Source organism: Salvelinus namaycush, chromosome 3 (assembly GCF_016432855.1).
Source record: "Salvelinus namaycush isolate Seneca chromosome 3, SaNama_1.0, whole genome shotgun sequence".
NCBI classification, from domain to species: domain Eukaryota; kingdom Metazoa; phylum Chordata; class Actinopteri; order Salmoniformes; family Salmonidae; genus Salvelinus; species Salvelinus namaycush.
Window position 1 is genome coordinate 18,596,813 of NC_052309.1, and position 18,706 is coordinate 18,615,518.

Sequence of the window (18,706 nt, forward strand, 5' to 3'; positions counted from 1 at the left end):
AAAACTACTCCCTTCACAGAACAGCGCAAACTGGCTCTAACCAGAGGAGTGGGAGGCCTCGGTGCACAACTGAGCAAGAGGACAAGCACGTTGCAGTGTCTAGTTTGAGAAACAGGCACCTCAAGTCCTCAACTGGCAGCTTCATTAAATAGTACAGGCAAAACACCAGTCTCAACGTGAAAAGGTGACTCCAGGATCCTGGCCTTCTAGGCAGAGTTCCAGTGTCTGTGTCCTTTTGCCCATCTTAATCTTTTCATTGGCCAGTCTGAGATATGGCTTTTTCTTTGCAACTCTGCCTAGAAGACAACCTCTGAAACTCTTAGATAATACCTTCAAATCAAAATGTATTGGTCACATACACATGGTTAGCAGATGTTAATGTGAGTGTAGTCATGCTTGTGCTTCTAGTTCCAACAGTGTAGTCATATCTAACAAGTAATCTAACAAATTCACAACGACTACCTTATACACACAAATAAAGGGATGAATAAGAATATGTACATATAAATATATGGCTGTGCGGCATAGGCAAGATGCAGTAGATGGTATAGAATACAGTATATGCATATGAGATGAGTAATGTAGGATATGCAGACATTATTAAAGTGGCGTTATTTAAAGTGACTAGTGATAACTTTATTAAGTCCATTTATTACAGTGTCCAGATATTTAAGTCTGTATGTTGACAGCAGCCACTCTATGTTGGTGATGGATGTTTAACAGTCTGATGGCCTTGAGATAGAAGCAGTTTTTCAGTCTCTCGGTTCCCGCTTTGATGCACCTGTACTGACCAGGCCTTCTGGATGATAGCGGGGTGAACAGGCAGTGGCTCAGGTGGTTGTTGTCCTTGATGATCTTTTGAGCCTTCCTGTGACATCGAGTGCGTAGCTTTCCTGGAGTGCAGGTAGTTTGCCCCCCGGTGATGCGTTGTGCAGACCGCACTACCCTCTGGAGAGCCTTGCGGTTGTGGGCGGAGCAGTTGCCGTACCAGGTGGTGATACAGCCCGACAGGATGCTCTCGATTGTGCATCTGTAAAACTTTGTGAGTGTTTTAGGAGACAAGCCACATTTCTTCACCCTCCTGAGGTTGAAGAGGTGCCGTTGTGCCTTCACCACGCTGTCTGTGTGGGTGGACCATTTCAGTTTGTCCGTGATGTGTACGCCGAGGACCTTAAACGTTCCACATTCTCCACTACTGTTCCGTCGATGTGGATGGGGGGGTGGCTCCCTCTGCTGTTTCTGAAGTCCACAATCATCTCCTTTGTTTTGTTGATGTTGAGTGAGAGGTTACTTTCCTGACACCACACTCCGAGGGTCCTCACCTCCTCCCTGTAGGCCATCTCGTCGTTGTTAGTGATCAAGCCTACCACTGTCGTCTGCAAACTTGATTGAGTTGGAGGCATGCATGGCCACGCAGTCATGGGTGAACAAGGAGTACAGGAGAGGGCTGAGAACGCACCCGTGTGGTGCCCCAGTGTTGAGGATCAGCGGGGTAGAGATGGTTTCCTACCCTCACCACCTGGGGGGGCGGCCCGTCAGAAAGTCCAGGAACCAGTTGCACAGGGCGGGGTCGAGACACAGGGTCTCGAGCTAAATGACGAGTTTGGAGGGTACTATGGTGTTAAATGCTGAGCTGTAGTCAATGAACAGCATTCTTACATAGGTATTCCTCTTTTCCAGACTGGATAGGGCAGTGTGGTGGCGATTGCATCGTCTGTGGACCTATTTGGGCGGTAAGCAAATTGGAGTGGGTCTAGGGTATCAGGTAGGGTGGAGGTGATATGATCCTTGACTAGTCTCTCAAAGCACTTCATGATGACGGGAGTGAGTGCTACGGGGCGATAGTCATTTAGTCCAGTTACCTTAGCTTTCTTGGGAACAGGGACAATGGTGGCCATCTTGAAGCATGTGGGCACAGCAGACTGGGATAGGGATTGATTGAATATGCCCGTACAAACACACCAGCCAGCTGGTCTGCGCATGCTCTGAAGACGCGGCTAGGGATGCCGTCTGGGCCGGCAGCCTTGCGAGGGTTAACACGTTTAAATGTTTTACTCACGTTGGCCACGGTGAAGGAGAGCCCACAGGCTTTGGTAGCGGGCCATGTCAGTGGCACTGTATTGTCCTCAAAGCGAGCAAAGAAGTTGTTTAATTTGTCTGGGAGCAAGACGTCGGTGTCCGCGATGGGGCTGGTTTTCTTTTTGTAATCCGTGATTGACTGTAGACCCTGCCACATACGTCTTGTGTTTGAGCCGTTGAATTGCGACTCTACTTTGTCTCTATACTGACACTTTGCTTGTTTGATTGCTTTGCGGAGGGAATAGCTACACTGTTTGTATTCGGTCATGTTTCCGGTCGCCTTGCCATGATTAAAAGTGGTGGTTCGATCTTTCAGTTTTGCACGAATGCTGCCATCAATCCACGGTTTCTGGGTTGGGAATGTTTTAATAGTCACAGTGGGTACAACATCACTGATGCACTTGCTAATAAACTCGCTCACAGAGTCAGCGTATACGTCAATGTTGTTGTCTGAGGCTACCCGGAACATATCCCAGTCCACGTGATTGAAGCAATCTTGAAGCGTGGAATCCGATTGGTCAGACCAGTAGTTTAAACCTGAGCACGGGAGTTTCCTGTTTTAGTTTCTGTCTATAGGCTGGGAGCAACCAAATGGAGTCATGGTCAGATTTGAAGGGAGGGCGGGGGAGGGCTTTGCATGCATCGCGGAAGTTAGAGTAGCAATGGTCCAGAATGCTACCAGCTCGTGTCGCGCATTCAATATGCTGATAGAATTTAGGAAGCCTTGTTCTCAGATTAGCTTTGTTAAAACCCCCAGCTCCAATAAATGCAGCCTCAGGATATATGGTTTCCAGTTTACATAGAGTCCAGTGAAGTTCTTTCAGGGCCGTCGAGGTATCTGCTTGGGGGGGATATACACAGCTGTGACTATAATCGAAGAAAATTCTCTTGCACTTGCCCGCCCGTCCAGCATCACTACTCTGGACGGTTCTGACTTAGAATATGTGGACAACTACAAATACCTAGGTGTCTGGTTAGACTGTAAACTCTCCTTCCAGACTCACATTACGCATCTCCAATCCAAAATTAAATCTAGAACTGGCTTCCTATTTCGCAACAAAGCATCCTTCACTCATGCTGCCAAACATACCCTCGTAAAACTGACCATCCTACCGATCCTCGACTTCGGCGATGTCATTTACAAAATAGCCTCCAATACCCTACTCAATAAATTGGATGCAGTCTATCACAGTGCCATCCGTTTTGTCACCAAAGCCCCATATACTACCCACCACTGCGACCTGTACGCTCTCGTTGGCTGGCCCTCGCTTCATACTCGTCGCCAAACCCACTGGCTCCAGGTCATCTACAAGACCCTGCTAGGTAAAGTCCCCCCTTATCTCAGCTCGCTGGTCACCATAGCAGCACCCACCTGTAGCACGCGCTCCAGCAGATATATCTCTCTGGTCACCCCCAAAGCCAAATCTTCCTTTGGCCGCCTCTCCTTCCAGTTCTCTGCTGCAAATGACTGGAACGAACTACAAAAATCTCTGAAGCTGGAAACACTTATCTCCCTCACTAGCTTTAAGCACCAGCTGTCAGAGCAGCTCACAGATTACTGCACCTGTACATAGCCCATCTATAATTTAGCCCAAACAACTACCTCATCCCCTACTATATTTATTTATTTTGCTCCTTTGCACCCCATTATTTATATTTCTACTTTACACATTCTTCCACTGCAAATCTACCATTCCAGTGTTTTACTTGCTATATTGTATTTACTTCGCCACCATGGCCTTTTTTTGCCTTTACCTCTCTTCTCACCTCATTTGCTCACATTGTATATAAACTTATTTTTCTACTGTATTAGTGACTGTATGTTTGTTTTACTCCATGTGTAACTGTGTTGTTGTGTGTCGAACTGCTTTGTTTTATCATGGCCAGGTCGCAATTGTAAATGAGAACTTGTTCTCAACTTGCTTACCTGGTTAAATAAAGGTGAAATAAATACATAGATAATGCGGTCGGCATTTGATTGTAAGGAATTTTAGGTCAAGTGAACAAAAGGACTTGAGTTCCTGTATGTTGTTATGATTACACCATGAGTCGTTAATCTTAAGGCATACACCCCCGCCCTCCTTCTTACCAGAGAAATGTTTGTTTCTGTCGGCGCGATGTATGAAGAAACTGGGTGGCTGTATCGACTTTGACAACATATCCAGAGTGAGCCATGTTTCCGTGAAACAGAGAATGTTACAATCTCTGATGTCTCCCTGGAAGGCAACTCGTGCCCTAATTTCATCCACATTGTTGTCTAGAGATTGGACATTGGCGAGTAATATGCTCGGAAGCGGTGGATGGTGTGTTCGCCTTCTAAGTCTGACCAGTAAGCCGCTCCGTCTGCCTCTCCTGCGGCAAACGTGCTGTTTTGTGTCGGCCTCTAGGATAAGACCCCACGTCCAGGGTGGAGATCCGAACAAAGGATCCGCTTCTGGAAAGTCGTATTCCTGGTCGTAATGTTGGTAAGTTGATGTCGCTTTTATATCCTGTAGTTCTTCCAGGCTGTATGTAATAACACTTTCGATTTTCTGGGCTAACAATGTAAGAAATAATACATAAAAAAACAAATGACTGCATAGTTTCCTAAGGACCTGAAGCGAGGCGACCATCTCTGTCGGCGCCATCATGTTCATTTGATGATACAGTGGCAGCAATCCATGGTTATAACATCTACAGAAAAGACAGAAATGCCAATGGTAGAGGTGTTGCTGTTAATATTCAGAACCACATTCCTGTAAAGTTTAGAGAGGATCACATGTTAAATACTGTTGAAGTAATATGGCTACAGGTTCATCTGCCTCACCTAAAGTCCATTCTTGTGGGGAGCTGCTATAGACCACCAAGTGCTAACAGTCAGTATCTGGATAACGTGGGAAATGCTTGATAATATATGTGATCTCAACAGAGAGGTATATTTTCTGTGTGATTTAAATATTGACTGGCTTTTATCAAGCTGATCACTCAAGAAAAACCTTTGAACTGTAACCAGTGCCTGCAACCTGGTTCAGGTTGTCAGTCAACCTACCAGGGTAGTTACAAACAGCACAGGAATGAAATCATACACATGTATTGATCACATCTTTACTAATGCTGCAGAAATTAGCTTTAAAGCAGTATCCAAATCCATTGGATGTAGGGATCACAATATAGTAGCCATATCTAGGAAACACAAAGTTCCAAAGGCTGGGCCTAATATAGTGTATAAGAGGTCATACAGTAAGTTTTGTAGTGATTCCTATATTGTTGATGTAAAGAATATATGTTGGTCTGTGGTGTGTAATGAGGAGCAACCAGACGCTGCACTTGACATATTTGTGAAATAGCTTATTCCAGTTGCTGATAAGCTTGCACCCATTATGAAAATGACTGTAAAAACTGTTAAATCCCTGTGGACTGATGAGGAATTGAAAAACTATATGGTTGAGAGGGATGAGGCAAAAGGAATGGCAAATAAGTCTGGCTACACAACCGATTGGCAAACGTATTGCAAATTGAGAAATCATGTGACTACACTGAATAAAAAGAAGAAACTACACTATGAAACAAAGATAAATTATATAAAGAATGATAGTAAAAGCTTTGGAGCACCTTAAATTACATTTTGGGCAAAAATGCAAACTCAGCTCCATCATTCATTGAATCAGATGGCTCATTCGTCACAAAACCTTGCCAATGAAAAAAATCATTAAAGTAATTGGCAATATTAAAATCAAATTTAATTAGTCACATGCGCCGAATACAGCAGGTGTAGACCTTCAAGTGAAACGCTTACTTACGAACCCCTAACCAACAGTGCAGTTAAAAAAAAAAACGGATAAGAATAAGAGATAAAAGTAACAAGTAATTAAAGAGGAGCAGTAAAAAATAACAATATATACAGGGGGGTGGCGGTACATAGTCAATGTGCGGGGGTACCGGTTAGTTGAGGTAGTATGTACATGTAGGTAGAGTTAATTAAAGTGACCATGCATAGATAACAGAGAGTGGCAGTGGTGTGGAGAGGGGAGGGGGGTCAATGCAAATAGTCTGGGTAGCCATTTTACTAGAAGTTCAGGAGTCTTATGGCTTGGAGGTAGAAGCTGTTTAGAAGCATCTATTAGCAAACGTAGGCATGACATGCTAGACGCTGACACTACACATCCAAGTATAAATAATGAAAAACAAGCCTTGTAATTTTGAATTCCGTAAAGTGAGTGTGGAAGAGGTGAAAGAATTATTATTGTCTATCAACAATGACACGCCACCGGGGTCTGACAACTTAGATGGAAAATTACTGAGGATAATAGCGGACAATATTGCCACTCCTATTTGCCTTATCTTCAAATTAAGCTTACTAGAATGTGTGTACCCCCAGGCTTGGAGGGAAGCAAAAGTCATTTCGCTACCTAAGAATAGTAAAGCCCCCTTTACTGGCTCAAATAACTGACCAATCAGCTGGCTCAAATAGCCTGTTATCAACCCTTCGTAAACTTTTGGAAAAAATGGTGTTTGACCAGATACAATGTTATTTTAATGTAAACAAATTGACAACATACTTTCAGCACGCTTATAGGGAAGGACATTGAACTAGCACGGTACTTGTCTGATGATTGGCACAGAGAAATTAATGATAAAATGATTGTGGGAGCTGTTTTGTTAGACTTCAGTGCGGCATTTAACATTATCGATCATAGACTGCTAATGGAAAACCTATGTAATATTGCTTTACACCCCCTCCTATGTTGTGGATAAAGAGTTACCTGTCTAACAGAACACAGAGGGTGTTATTTAATGGAAGCCTCTCAAACATAATCCAGGTAGAATCAGGAATTCCCCAGGGCAGCTGTCTAGGCCCCTTTTAAAAATATTTAGTAATGACATGCCACTGGCTTTGAGTAAAGCTAGTGTGTCTATGTATGCGGATGACTCAACACTATACACGTCAGCTACTACAGCGAGTGAAATCACTGCAGTTAGTTTCAGAATGGATGGCAAGGAATAAGTCAGTCCTAAATATTAAAACTAAAAGAATTGTATTTGGGACAAACCATTCACTAAACCCTAAACCTCAACTAAATCTTGTAATAAATAACATGGAATTGAGCAAGTTGAGGTGACTAAACTGCTTGGAGTAACCCTGTATTCGAAACAGGGTTCGAATTCGAAGTCATGGTCAAAACATGTTGATACAACAGTAGCTAAGATGGGGAGAAGTCTGTCCATAATAAAGCGTTACTCTGCCTTTTTAACAACACTATCAACAAGGCAGCTCCTACAGGCTCTAGTTTTGTCGCACCTGTGATCAGGTGCCACAAAGACACCTTGGAAAATTACAATTGGCTCAGAACAGAGAAGCACGGCTGGCCCTTAAATGTACACAGAGAGCTAACATTAATTATATGCATGTCAATCTCTCATGGCTCAAAGTGGAGGAGAAATTGACTTTATCACTACTTTTTTTTGGTAAGAAGTGTTGACATGCTGAATGCTCCGAGCTGTCTGTTTAATCTACTAGCACACAGCTCGGACACCTATGCATACCCCACAAGACATGCCACCAGAGGTCTCTTCACAATCCCCAAGTCCAGAACAGACTATGGGAGGCGGACAGTACTACATAGAGCAATGACTACATGGAACTCTATTCCACATCAGGTAACTGATACAATCAGTAGAATCCGGTCGGGGGGAAAAAACTGACAAAAATACACCTTATGGAACAGCGGGACTGTGAAGAGACACACACACACAGGCACACATACACATAAGACACGCACTCTACACACACGTACGTATTGTAGAAATGTGTTAATGTATTGTGAAAAGTGTTTTGAAATGTAATGTCAAGTAATATTTTAAATTGTATAGAACTTCCAGCTGGCTGGTGGACCATTCTGGATACACACAGGAAACTTTTGAGATTGAAAAACCCAGCAGCGTTGAAGTTCTTAAAAAAAATTTAAAAAAATAATAATAATTTTTATCCCCAATTTCGTGGTATCCAATTGGTAGTAGTTACAGTCTTGTCTCATCGCTGCAACTCCCGTACGGACTCGGGAGAGGCGAAGGTCAAGAGCCATGCGTCCTCCGAAACACAACCCAACCAAGCCGCACTGCTTCTTGACACAATGCACAACCAACCCGGAAGCCAGCCGCACCAATGTGTCGGAGGAAACACCGTACACCTGGCAACCTGGTCAGCGTGCACTGCGCCCGGCCCGACACAGGAGTCGCTAGTGCACGATGAGACAAGGATATCCCTGCCGGCCAAACCCTCCCCAACCCGGACGACGCTGGGACAATTGTGCACCGGTCGCGGCAGGCTGCGACAGAGCCTGGGCTCGAATCCAGAATCTCTGGTGGCACATGATGCAGAGCCTTAGACCACTGCGCCACCCGGGAGGCCTACAAACTATAGTTTTGGCAAGTCGGTTGGTACATCTACTTTGTGCATGACACAAGTAATTTTTCCAAGAATTGTTTACAGACAGATTATTTCACTTATAATTCACTGCGATGCAGTGCCTTAGACCACTGCGCCATCCGGGAGGCCATGTGTTGAAGTTCTTGACAAAAACCGGTACGCCTGACACCTACTACCATACCCAGTTCAAATGCACTTCAATCTTTTGTCTTGCCTATTCACCCTCTGAATGGCACACATACACAATCCATGTCTCAATTGTTTCAAGGCTTAAAAACCTTCTTTAACCTGTCACTCCTCATTAATCTCCACTGATTTAAGTGGATTTAACATCAAGAAGGGATCATAGCTTTCACCTGCATAGTCTATATCATGGAAAGAGTTGTGTACACTCAGTGTATGTATGTATGTATGTATGTATGTATGTATGTATGTATGTATGTATGTATGTATGCATGTATGTATGTATGCATGTATGTATGCATGTATGTATAATCCCCTGCTCCTGTGTACTGGAGAACTATAGACCCAGGGTCAGTGACCACAGCATGATACTGTATGTGTTAGTGGTTGTGTGATAGGTCTCACCTTCTTCGGCACTCTGCTCAGGGTAGGAGGGTCGTTCCAGCCGTTCTGAGGGCCTGTGGAGAAGCAGAAAGAAACTCATCACTCACTCATCTCCTCACTACTGGGTGCCACTTTCTCTAGCTTGGCAAGAGACAACCACAGTTAGACTGGCACCCAGGCTACTCACAGCACAACACTGGAATGATTCGGGCATAGAGAACGGGACTAGTAAGAGCTGTTTTTCATAAGCGGGTATGAAGAGAGGGATATTGAATATTTCATATAACGATTTCTTGGTAGCATGGATAGGCAAAAATATTATCGTTGCTTTGATTGCTTATTTTAAAATTACTTAAATAGATTATCTGGTAATTCTGTACACTTTTTGGCAGTAGTTCTGAATGTAGCGCTCACGAACCAAAAGTGGTCCCAGAATATGTGCACCATGTCATTGCGCTCTCCCTCTCTGCTGTGTGTGCGTCTTGCTAGCTGTCACTCAAATGGTGAGGGGCTGAATCTCATTGGCTTAAACTCGAATTGCTAGAGGGCTGGCCCATGTGGGGATAAATGTAGCGAAAATGCCGCCGCAGGTTCCAAGGAACAGTCACTTTCAAACTAGGGATTTCGTGGCTGAGGTAAAACAGTAATTCTGCTCATAGATTATGCATATATGAAATACACATTGACACATTCAGCCCAAAGCGGGAGGTAAAAAAAAAAAACGTACTAATCACCAAAGTTGAAGCAAGCGATATATCTCATAGTGCAAGACAACAAGCAACGGCGGCTGGTCTCTATGGCTAATTTTATTTACATTTCAGTAAATTACCAAAACAGTTTTAATTTAGGCTAAATGTATTAGTATTTCACCAGTGTAGCCTGGGCTTACCCCTAAATGTAATAATCATGATCCTCCTACCTGTCATTTTCATCAGGATATTGCCTGCCCTAGACAGCCAAGCAAAGCTCTGAGCCATCCAAAATGGACTCAAATATATCACCAACCCAATCATTGCTACTTGCGCTCCTGCCCAGACCACCACACATCGGGGCCGACCAACTGACACTCATACCCATGTTAACCTCTTGATCAACAGCATCATGGCAGTTATGATTATTGTCCTGGGTACTTCCGGTCGGTGACAGACCGGATTATGTGATAGCTCCCGTTAAAATCAGCTGGTTAAAAAAAAAATAGAATTTGGTTCTTTGATTAAATATGAATCTATAAAACAGAAGTGGAAATGCAACTAACATGGTGTTGGTCATGAGGAATATTGGCAAGCGCTTTTGACGGTTTTGATTACATTGATTAGTATGATCTGGTCAGGCCCGGTGGCAGACATTTCCGGGCAGTAATTATATAAGGTAGCAGAGCAGAGCTGTCTATTTAAATTCACCTTCCATGAAACAGGTACTGTCTGGATTATATCCTTCTGTGAATGAAACAAATACACTCTACAACATTTCCCAGAACCAACAGGGCACGTGAGAGAACAGGAATATGATAATGACAATGATAGCTAGGGAACTACTAATAGTACACTCAACATTTAAATTAGTCATTTAGCAGACACTCTTATCCAGAGTGACTTACATGAGCATTTAGGGTTAAGTGCCTTGCTCAAGGGCACATCGACAGATCTTTCACCTCGGGATTCGAATCAGTGACCTTTCGGTTACTGGACCAACGCTCTTAACTGCTAGGCTACCTGCCACACTTCCCACAAATGTGTTGTTGTTACTGTACCTGTAAATGTTTACACCTAATAAAGTCCCATTTCCTTTAACAAGATGCTAATGCTAATAACATCGCACACTTCGGTTACCCCAGAAGGCCAGACAGGGCCATGTTAATAAGTATCAGCCATATTTCAGAGGAGTAACAGTGTGTCAGTTGACAAACGCTTCCTCAGCTTTCCCCACCCAGGGATAGAGGTGTGAGAGAGGCTTGGAACAACAGCAGCTGTTGACTGTCTGAAGGCTGTCTGCACTGTGCTCACTAAGCAGATAGATAGCACACACACTGACTCCTGCCTCCCTATGGCCTTATATTTGGACACTGTCTACGCAGCTGTCTGTCACTTACTCAATTTTAAGACCAGTTCCATATGGAGTCCTAGCTTCCTATGGTGGTCTCTAACCCTATACATGACATTTGGTTGGCCATTTAAACTGAAATATGGCTTTGTTCCAATATCCACACTAGCATAGCACTTTAGAATACAGGTCCAATACATCGTTTTTTTCTAAAGGGCTATTGTGACGTTGGAACAGATCCAGTGACACCTCTGAGTACTGGCATGTTGTAGATGATTGGTGGATGGCGAGAGGGGCAGAGCCACGATCAGGCTGCGTACCTGACGATCCGGTTGGTGGAGGAGGCAGCATGTACGAGGCAGGCGACCCCGGCCCGCCATGTTGGAAAAACGCTCCAGAGGACAGTGGAGGAGAGAAGGAGGAAGTAGGAGAGAAATGAGGATGAGAAGGAGGAGCGGAAGACAGAGGCTGGCCCATGGTAGGAGGCTGGTAGAGGGGTTGTTGAGTGTACTGGGGCATGAACCCTGGAGCTGGGGCTTGAGGTGAGAAGGGAGGAGGAGGAGCAGAGTACTGAAGAGGTGAATAGATAGCTGGGCCACCAGTGCCAGGGTTGTACTGGCTGGCGGGAGGGAAGGCTGGGGTTCACAGGAGAGAGAACAGCATGCATTAGTCACAGAGTTACATTAAAGACTTTAACAGTGCTCACTGTGGGTCTTTAACAAAAGTAACATGCATTCTAATTTCTAGCAGTTCAGGAAATGTGAAATGGAAGCATTTTTCTCTGTTAATAATTACAATATATGGTAACATTACAGAAAAATGCTTCAAATTAGTTCAAAAGTACAGTTGTTGCCAAAGATATATTGGCACCCTTGCACCTTTTTCAGGTAACTCACAATTTCCCCCAAAAATAAGTTGAAATTGACCTAAGTATTTGGTCTCCACAATTCTTTATTTCACTGTCAATATTACAGAACCTTTGATTTTGATTCAGAACTTAATATATCCATTTAAATCTAAAAAATAAACAGATGGCATTGACTAAATTAATATTTGGTAGCACAGCCTTCCTGCACCTCTGTACTGGCAGTTTGGTCCACTCCTCTTGTGCAAACAGCTCCAGTTCTCCCAGATTTGAAGGGTGTCTTCTCCCAACTGTGGTTTTCAGATCTCTCCACAAGTTTTCAATGGGATTTACATCTGGACTCATTGCTGGCCACTTCAGAACAGTCCAGCATTTTATCTTGAACCATTCATTGGTGCTTTTTGAAGTGTGTTTGGAGTCATTCTCCTGCTGGAAGACCCATGACCTTCAACGGAGACCCAGCTTTCTGACACTGGGTCCGACATTGCGCTCCAATGCCTTGGTATTCTCCTGATTCATGATGCCATGCACACGTTCAAGGTACCCAGTGCCAGAGGCAGAAAACCAAAACATCACTGAACCTTCTCCATGTTTGCCTTCAGGGAAGGCTTACATTTTGTTTTCTGTAAACATAGAGATGGTGTGCTTTACCAAAAAGCTCTGATTTGGTCTCATCTGTCCACAGGACATTCTCCCAGAAGGATTTTGGCATGTTCAGGTGTGTTTTGGCAAATTGCAGTCAGTCTTTCTTATGTCTCTCTCTCAGCAGTGGGACTGGGACTCCTACCATATAACCCCTTTTCATTGAGTTGGTGACGGATGGTGCGAGTTGAACTGTCATACCTTGTGTCTGCAGGTCAGCTTGAATCCGTGTGGCAGTTGTCGAGATGTTTTCTCCACCATTCGAACAATCCTTCGCTGTAATCTTCCATCAAGTTCTCTCTTGTGGCCACACCCAGTGAGGTTGGCTACAGTGGTATGGGCCTTAAACATCTTGATACCATTACGTACGGTGGAAACAGGAACATCAAGGTCTCTGGAGATGGAGCCTTCAGATTGTCCATGCTTGGATACAATCTTGTGTCTGACCTCAGATAATTATCAGATTATTCTCTGGTTTTCTTTCTTTTCTCCATGCTCATTGAGGTACACACAGTGACACAAAACAGGAGAATGAGTCCTTTTCTCTATTCAAACTAGTTGATTTTTATATTGCAGGCACAAGCAACTCACCACAGGTGGGTTCAATTCCAAAGTAAAAGAGAATCACCTGCTTGGAAATCAAATTATTTCTAATTACTTCTAGAAGGTGCCAATAATATTGTCGGGACCATTTTAGGATTTCTTTGTGGAATAACCTAAGATTTAGTAAATTATTCCGATTTTTTTGTTTTGTTCAATTGCAAAACAAAGACATACGTATGTGGATACCAAAATGTGTTTGAATTTCAACCGTTTTCTGGAAGATTTTTTTTTGGCCATGACTGTATGTAGAATTTTATAGAGAGAGACTATCAGGCATGAAAAATGTGTCATTCAGAATGGAACATCGTGCATAGTGATAGTTAACAGCCAAACGTTCTCATTTTAATTTAGGGTGATATTTCAGGTTTAGATAAATCGCTAAAGAAAGGCTCAAGGCTGATTAGCAAAGAACATTCCAAAGAGAGAACACTAGGAAAGCAAACATTCAACAGAAAATGCTTGGTTTAAATTTAGAAAACAGGGCATTGAAGATAGTGTCTCCAACTGTATTCCAAGTCAGACTAATTGTATTTAGAATACCCAAGGCTAGCGCCTGTATGTGCCAGGCCACGATTAGCTCGAGCCTATTAAATGTATACTCCAAATGTGTTGGTGGCAGCATACAAACTTATAGGTGTTCAGTGTGCCATTTTCCTTCTACACGAAGAAGAGAGCACCTATCACCTGGAAGTGGTTGTGATGTTTGAGACACTTACACTGGTACTGATGTGAGAACATGGGGGGGTATGCGGCGGCCGAGGAGGCTGGGGGGGCAGCTGACCCAGGGGGAGGCGTCCCATACATGGGGGGTGTCGGCTCAGCCTGAAATGATAGACAGAACAGACACAGGAGATGACATCACAGACTCGGGGGCTACATTCCAAATGGCAGCCTCTGCCCTAAAGTACACTATTATTGGCCTATAAAGTGCATCATAAAGGGAATAGTGGGGATGTGCATCTTTCCCTTTCAAGATAATTCGATACGTATCTAGATAGATGGTCTCCGATAAGATACAAGAACGATTTGTTTAAGTTTGAAACGTTTCGGTGCGATTCAATTTCATTAGAGGAACTAATCGATAAGATTTGGTTTGATGCACTAACAGTTGTTGCTTAAACACATCCATTTTACATTTAAATTAAAAATGCTGCTGATGGAGCTCATGAGCTGAACCTCTGAGCTGGATCTGTCTGAGCTGACTTCTGTGTTCGTGTGTGTGTTTGAATTATGTATGTCTGTCTATGGTGTGTGTGTGTGTGTATATTCACTATATATACACAAAGGTATGTAGACACCCCTTCAAATGAGTGGATTCTGTTATTTCAGCCACATCAGTTGCTGACAAGTGTATAAAATCGAGCAAAGCCATGCAATCTCCTTAGACAAACACTGGCAGTAGAATGGACTTACTGAAGAGAACGTGGCACCGTCATAGAATGCCATCTTTCAAACAAATCAGTTCGTCAAATTTCTGCTCCGCTAGAGCTGACCCAGTGAACTGTAAGTGCTGTTATTGTGAAGTGGAAACGTCTAGGAGCAACAACGGCTCAGCCTCGAAGTGGTTGGCCACACAAGCTCACAGAACGGGACCGCCGAGTGCTGAAGCACTTAGCGCATACAAATTGTCTGTCCTTGGTTGCAACACTCACTACCGAGTTCCAAACTGTCTCTGGAAGCAACATCAGCACAATAACTGTTTGTCGGGAGCTTCATGAAATGGGTGTCCATGGCCGGGCAGCCGCACACAAGCCTAAGATCACCATGTGAGATGCCAAGCGTTGGCTGGAGTGGTGTGAAGCTCGCGGCCATTGGACTCTGGAGCAGTAGAAACGTGTTCTTTGGAGTGATGAATCATGCTTCACCATCTGGCAGTCCGACGGACAAATATGGGTTTGGCGGATGCCAGGAGAGTGGTCCGAATGCATAGTGCCAACTGTAAAGTTTGGTGGAGGAATTATGTTCTGGGGCTGTTTTTCATGGTTCGGGCTAGACCCCTTAGTGCCAGTGAAGGGAAATCTTAACGCTACGCATTCTAGATGATTCTGCGATTCCAACTTTGTGACAACAGTTTGGGGAAGGCCTTTTCCTGTTTCAGCATGACAATGCCCCCATGCACAAAGCGAGGTCCATACAGAAATGGTTTGTCGAGATCAGTGTGGAAGAACTTGACTGGCCTGCACAGAGCCCTGACCTCAACCCCATCGAACACCTTTGGGATGAACTGGAACGCCGACTGCGAGCCAGACCTAATCGCCCAACGTCAGTGCTCGTCCTCACTAATGCTCGTGGCTGAATGGAAGCAAGTCCACGCAGCAATGTTCCAACATCTAGTGGAAAGCCTTCCCAGAGGAGTGGAGGCTGTTATAGCAGCAAAGGGGGGACCAACTCCATATTAATGCCAATGATTTTGGAATAAGATGTTTGACAAGCAGGTGTCCACATACTATTGGTCATGTAGTGTATGTCTATGGTGTATGCACTGTAGGCACCTGACCTGAGCCATAAGGGAAACTGGGCTTCTACCACCCCACTATCAGTTAGATTAGGCTACTTTGAAAACTGTTGCAGGTGTGTGTGTGTGTGTTGAGATCACTGCAGCAGGCAGCTTAGTCCCCTATTGGCTGAGTCACATGAGTGAGAGAGGAGACAGAGCAGCATGCGCGCACGTCATGACTTTTTACCGGTTGTAGGTAGGCTATTTAGATTGTCATTATGGAGACACCTATTTTTTTTCCATAAAACATATTAACATGCTCGAACTGATGCCCATCAAGAAATAATGTCGGCAAATCACTGAAAAACGTCTTTATACCACAGGTATGACAAAAAAAAAACTTTTTACTGTTCTAATTATGTTGGTAACCTGTTAATAATAGCAATAAGGCACCCCGGGAGTTTGTGGTATATGGCCAATATATCACAGCTAACGGCTGTATACAGGCACTCCACATTGCATCATGCATAAGAACAGCCCTTAGCTTATTGGCCATATACCATACCCCTTGTGCCTTATTACTTAAGCAGTCAAACGAGTTAAATCGACATCCATTGATGGAAAATTATTTGGAAGTTTTATAAGGGTGAATTATGTTCTCTCTTGCAACATATTAAAATTCCTTTAAGTCACAGCTCGCAAGAACAATTATTTTGATAATAAACAAATTTTGCTTCTAACATTGTTACAGGTTACGTCGATAACATTATGGGAAAAGGGTTTATTGTATAAATGTGGGAACTCCTCTCTTGCTGCAAAACAAATCCTGGGCTAGTTCAGGCCTTTAGGGAGGGTTTAGAAAGGTCATTGGTTAAGGGATTTTTACTAGACCTAGCAACCCTGCTGGAGTGAGCTTCTCTTCTTCTCCCGCTTCGACCATGCAGTGTGCCTCGCAAAAGCTTGCTCTCCTCGTTATGAAATTATCAACTTTACTCTGTATATCTAAAAATGACCATTGATTCAAGCAAAAATACTGAAATAAAATCTAATGTAAGCCTATATCAGCATGTAGCCTACCTACAGCCAGATGAGAGTGGTAGCTTAAAATACTATTTTCAACAACTCATTTGATAAAAAATAACCTAACAAGTAACATTGGTTGTCACTCAACTAATAAAGCCTAATATTGTGCAAGCCATTTTACAAATATTTGAATGCTGAAGAGGACACGCAGATGTGCCAGATCAGGAATGTGTGATCAGTTTGACTAGGCTACTGATATTGCCTGGGGTTGCTCAACATGCCTTGACTTGTAGATCAATGACTGTCAACATAATTACATGCTTAGTTCGACACTGAAGGAGAGGACGTAGTCGTCACAAAATATGAGGAATTGTTTCGTAACGGTTGAATCGGGTTTCTGAAGGACTTATGCTTCATTTGGATCGGTTGCATTGGCCTCTGAATCATGGACCGATGCATATCAGTGAATCCTTACGTAATCCCAATTTGAGACGTTCACTCTCCTCTGTCTTAAAGGGCAATTCCACCACTTTTCAACCTCATATTCATTACCTCCAGCAACATACCAGAGTATACATGTGTGAAAACTGCACGTTTCTACATATTGTAGTAAAAAAATATATAAAGTTAAAAAGTTATACCCAATGACAACAAAAGTTAAAATATATATTTTCAAACACAGATTCGCGGTGACATGTCGAGCAAGACAATACCGTTTTTTACTTCGCATATTTAAATTTAAAAAATCAAATCTTTTCAACCACAGATCATAGAAACATGCTGATATGTCACATATGTAGACACAGGTATGGTGCTGGAGATGATGAATATGAAGTTGAAAGTGGTGGAATTGACCTTTAAAGGGATACTTTGGGATTTTGGCAATGAGGCCTTTGCGCTATAAATGGAGCCCTAATTTAACTTGTTTCACAATATAAGTACCTGGGTGTCTGGATTGATGACAAGTTGTCCTTCGTAACGCATATAAAAATTCTGACTAAGAAGCTAAGATCCAAGATAGTTTTTTTAATATCGAAATAAATCATGCCTTAGTATTAAAAATAGGAGAAAGACTGTTCAAACAACGCTTCTCCCTGTATTGGATTTTGGTGATAGTGTTTACATGCATGCGGCAACCTCGGTTTTAAAACCCTTGGACACAGTCGACCATTCAGCAATACGTTTTATCACAGGGGACAATTTTAGAACTCATCATTGTAGTCTGTATAAAATGTGGGATGGATCTCTCTGTCTGTAAGAAGAGCGCTGCATTCTCTTTAATGTATTTACAAAGCAATCTTACATAAACTCCCTCTATAAACTCCCTGTAACATCCTTAATTAAGATAATCATATGTTACCAAACCCGTTCACAGGAATGGTGATCACTAGTGATCCCTCCAGTCTACACAGATTTGGGAAAATCTGGGAACAACCTCTAACACACATATATAATAATATAGAATTATAGAATAATATAGAATTATTATTTTTAAACATTTTTACCTTTATTTGACTAGGCAAGTCAGTTATGAACAAATTCTTATTTACAATGACGGCCTACACCGGCCAAACCCGGGCGATGCTGGGCCAATTATGCGCCGCCCTGTGGGACTCCCAATCACAGCCGGATGTGATACAGCCTGGATTCGAACTAGGGACTGTAGTGACACCTCTTTCACTGAGATGCAGTGCCTTAGACCGCTGCGCCACTCAGGAGCCCAATATGACTATGGTGAAGTAGATAAAGGGCTTCATTGGCAAAATCCCGAAGTTTCCCTTCAAGACAACTAGATAGACATACAAAATAGTGTCATACAAGAGAGCTCAGTCAGAAGTTTACATACACTATACACTGTGCCTTTAAACAGCTTGGAAAATTCTAGAAAAGGATGTCATGGCTTTAGAAGCTTCTGATAAATTATGTCAATTAGCCTGAGTCAATTGGAGGTGTACCTGTGGATGTATTTCAAGGCCTACCTTCAAACTCATTGCCTCTTTGCTTGACATCATGGCAAAATCAAAAGAAATCAGCCAAAAATTGT

The 18,706-nt window shown here is 43.1% G+C and overlaps 1 protein-coding gene across 1 annotated transcript in view; it reads right to left on the reverse strand.

The window, feature by feature from the left end:
- The window catches only part of LOC120045053 (protein transport protein Sec31A-like), a 42,815-nt gene that overhangs the window by 2,574 nt on the left and 21,535 nt on the right, over nucleotides 1-18,706 (reverse strand). The window contains 3 exon segments of the mRNA XM_038989889.1: nucleotides 9,074-9,126; nucleotides 11,413-11,727; nucleotides 13,919-14,024. Coding sequence (XP_038845817.1) covers nucleotides 9,074-9,126; nucleotides 11,413-11,727; nucleotides 13,919-14,024 — 474 coding nt within the window.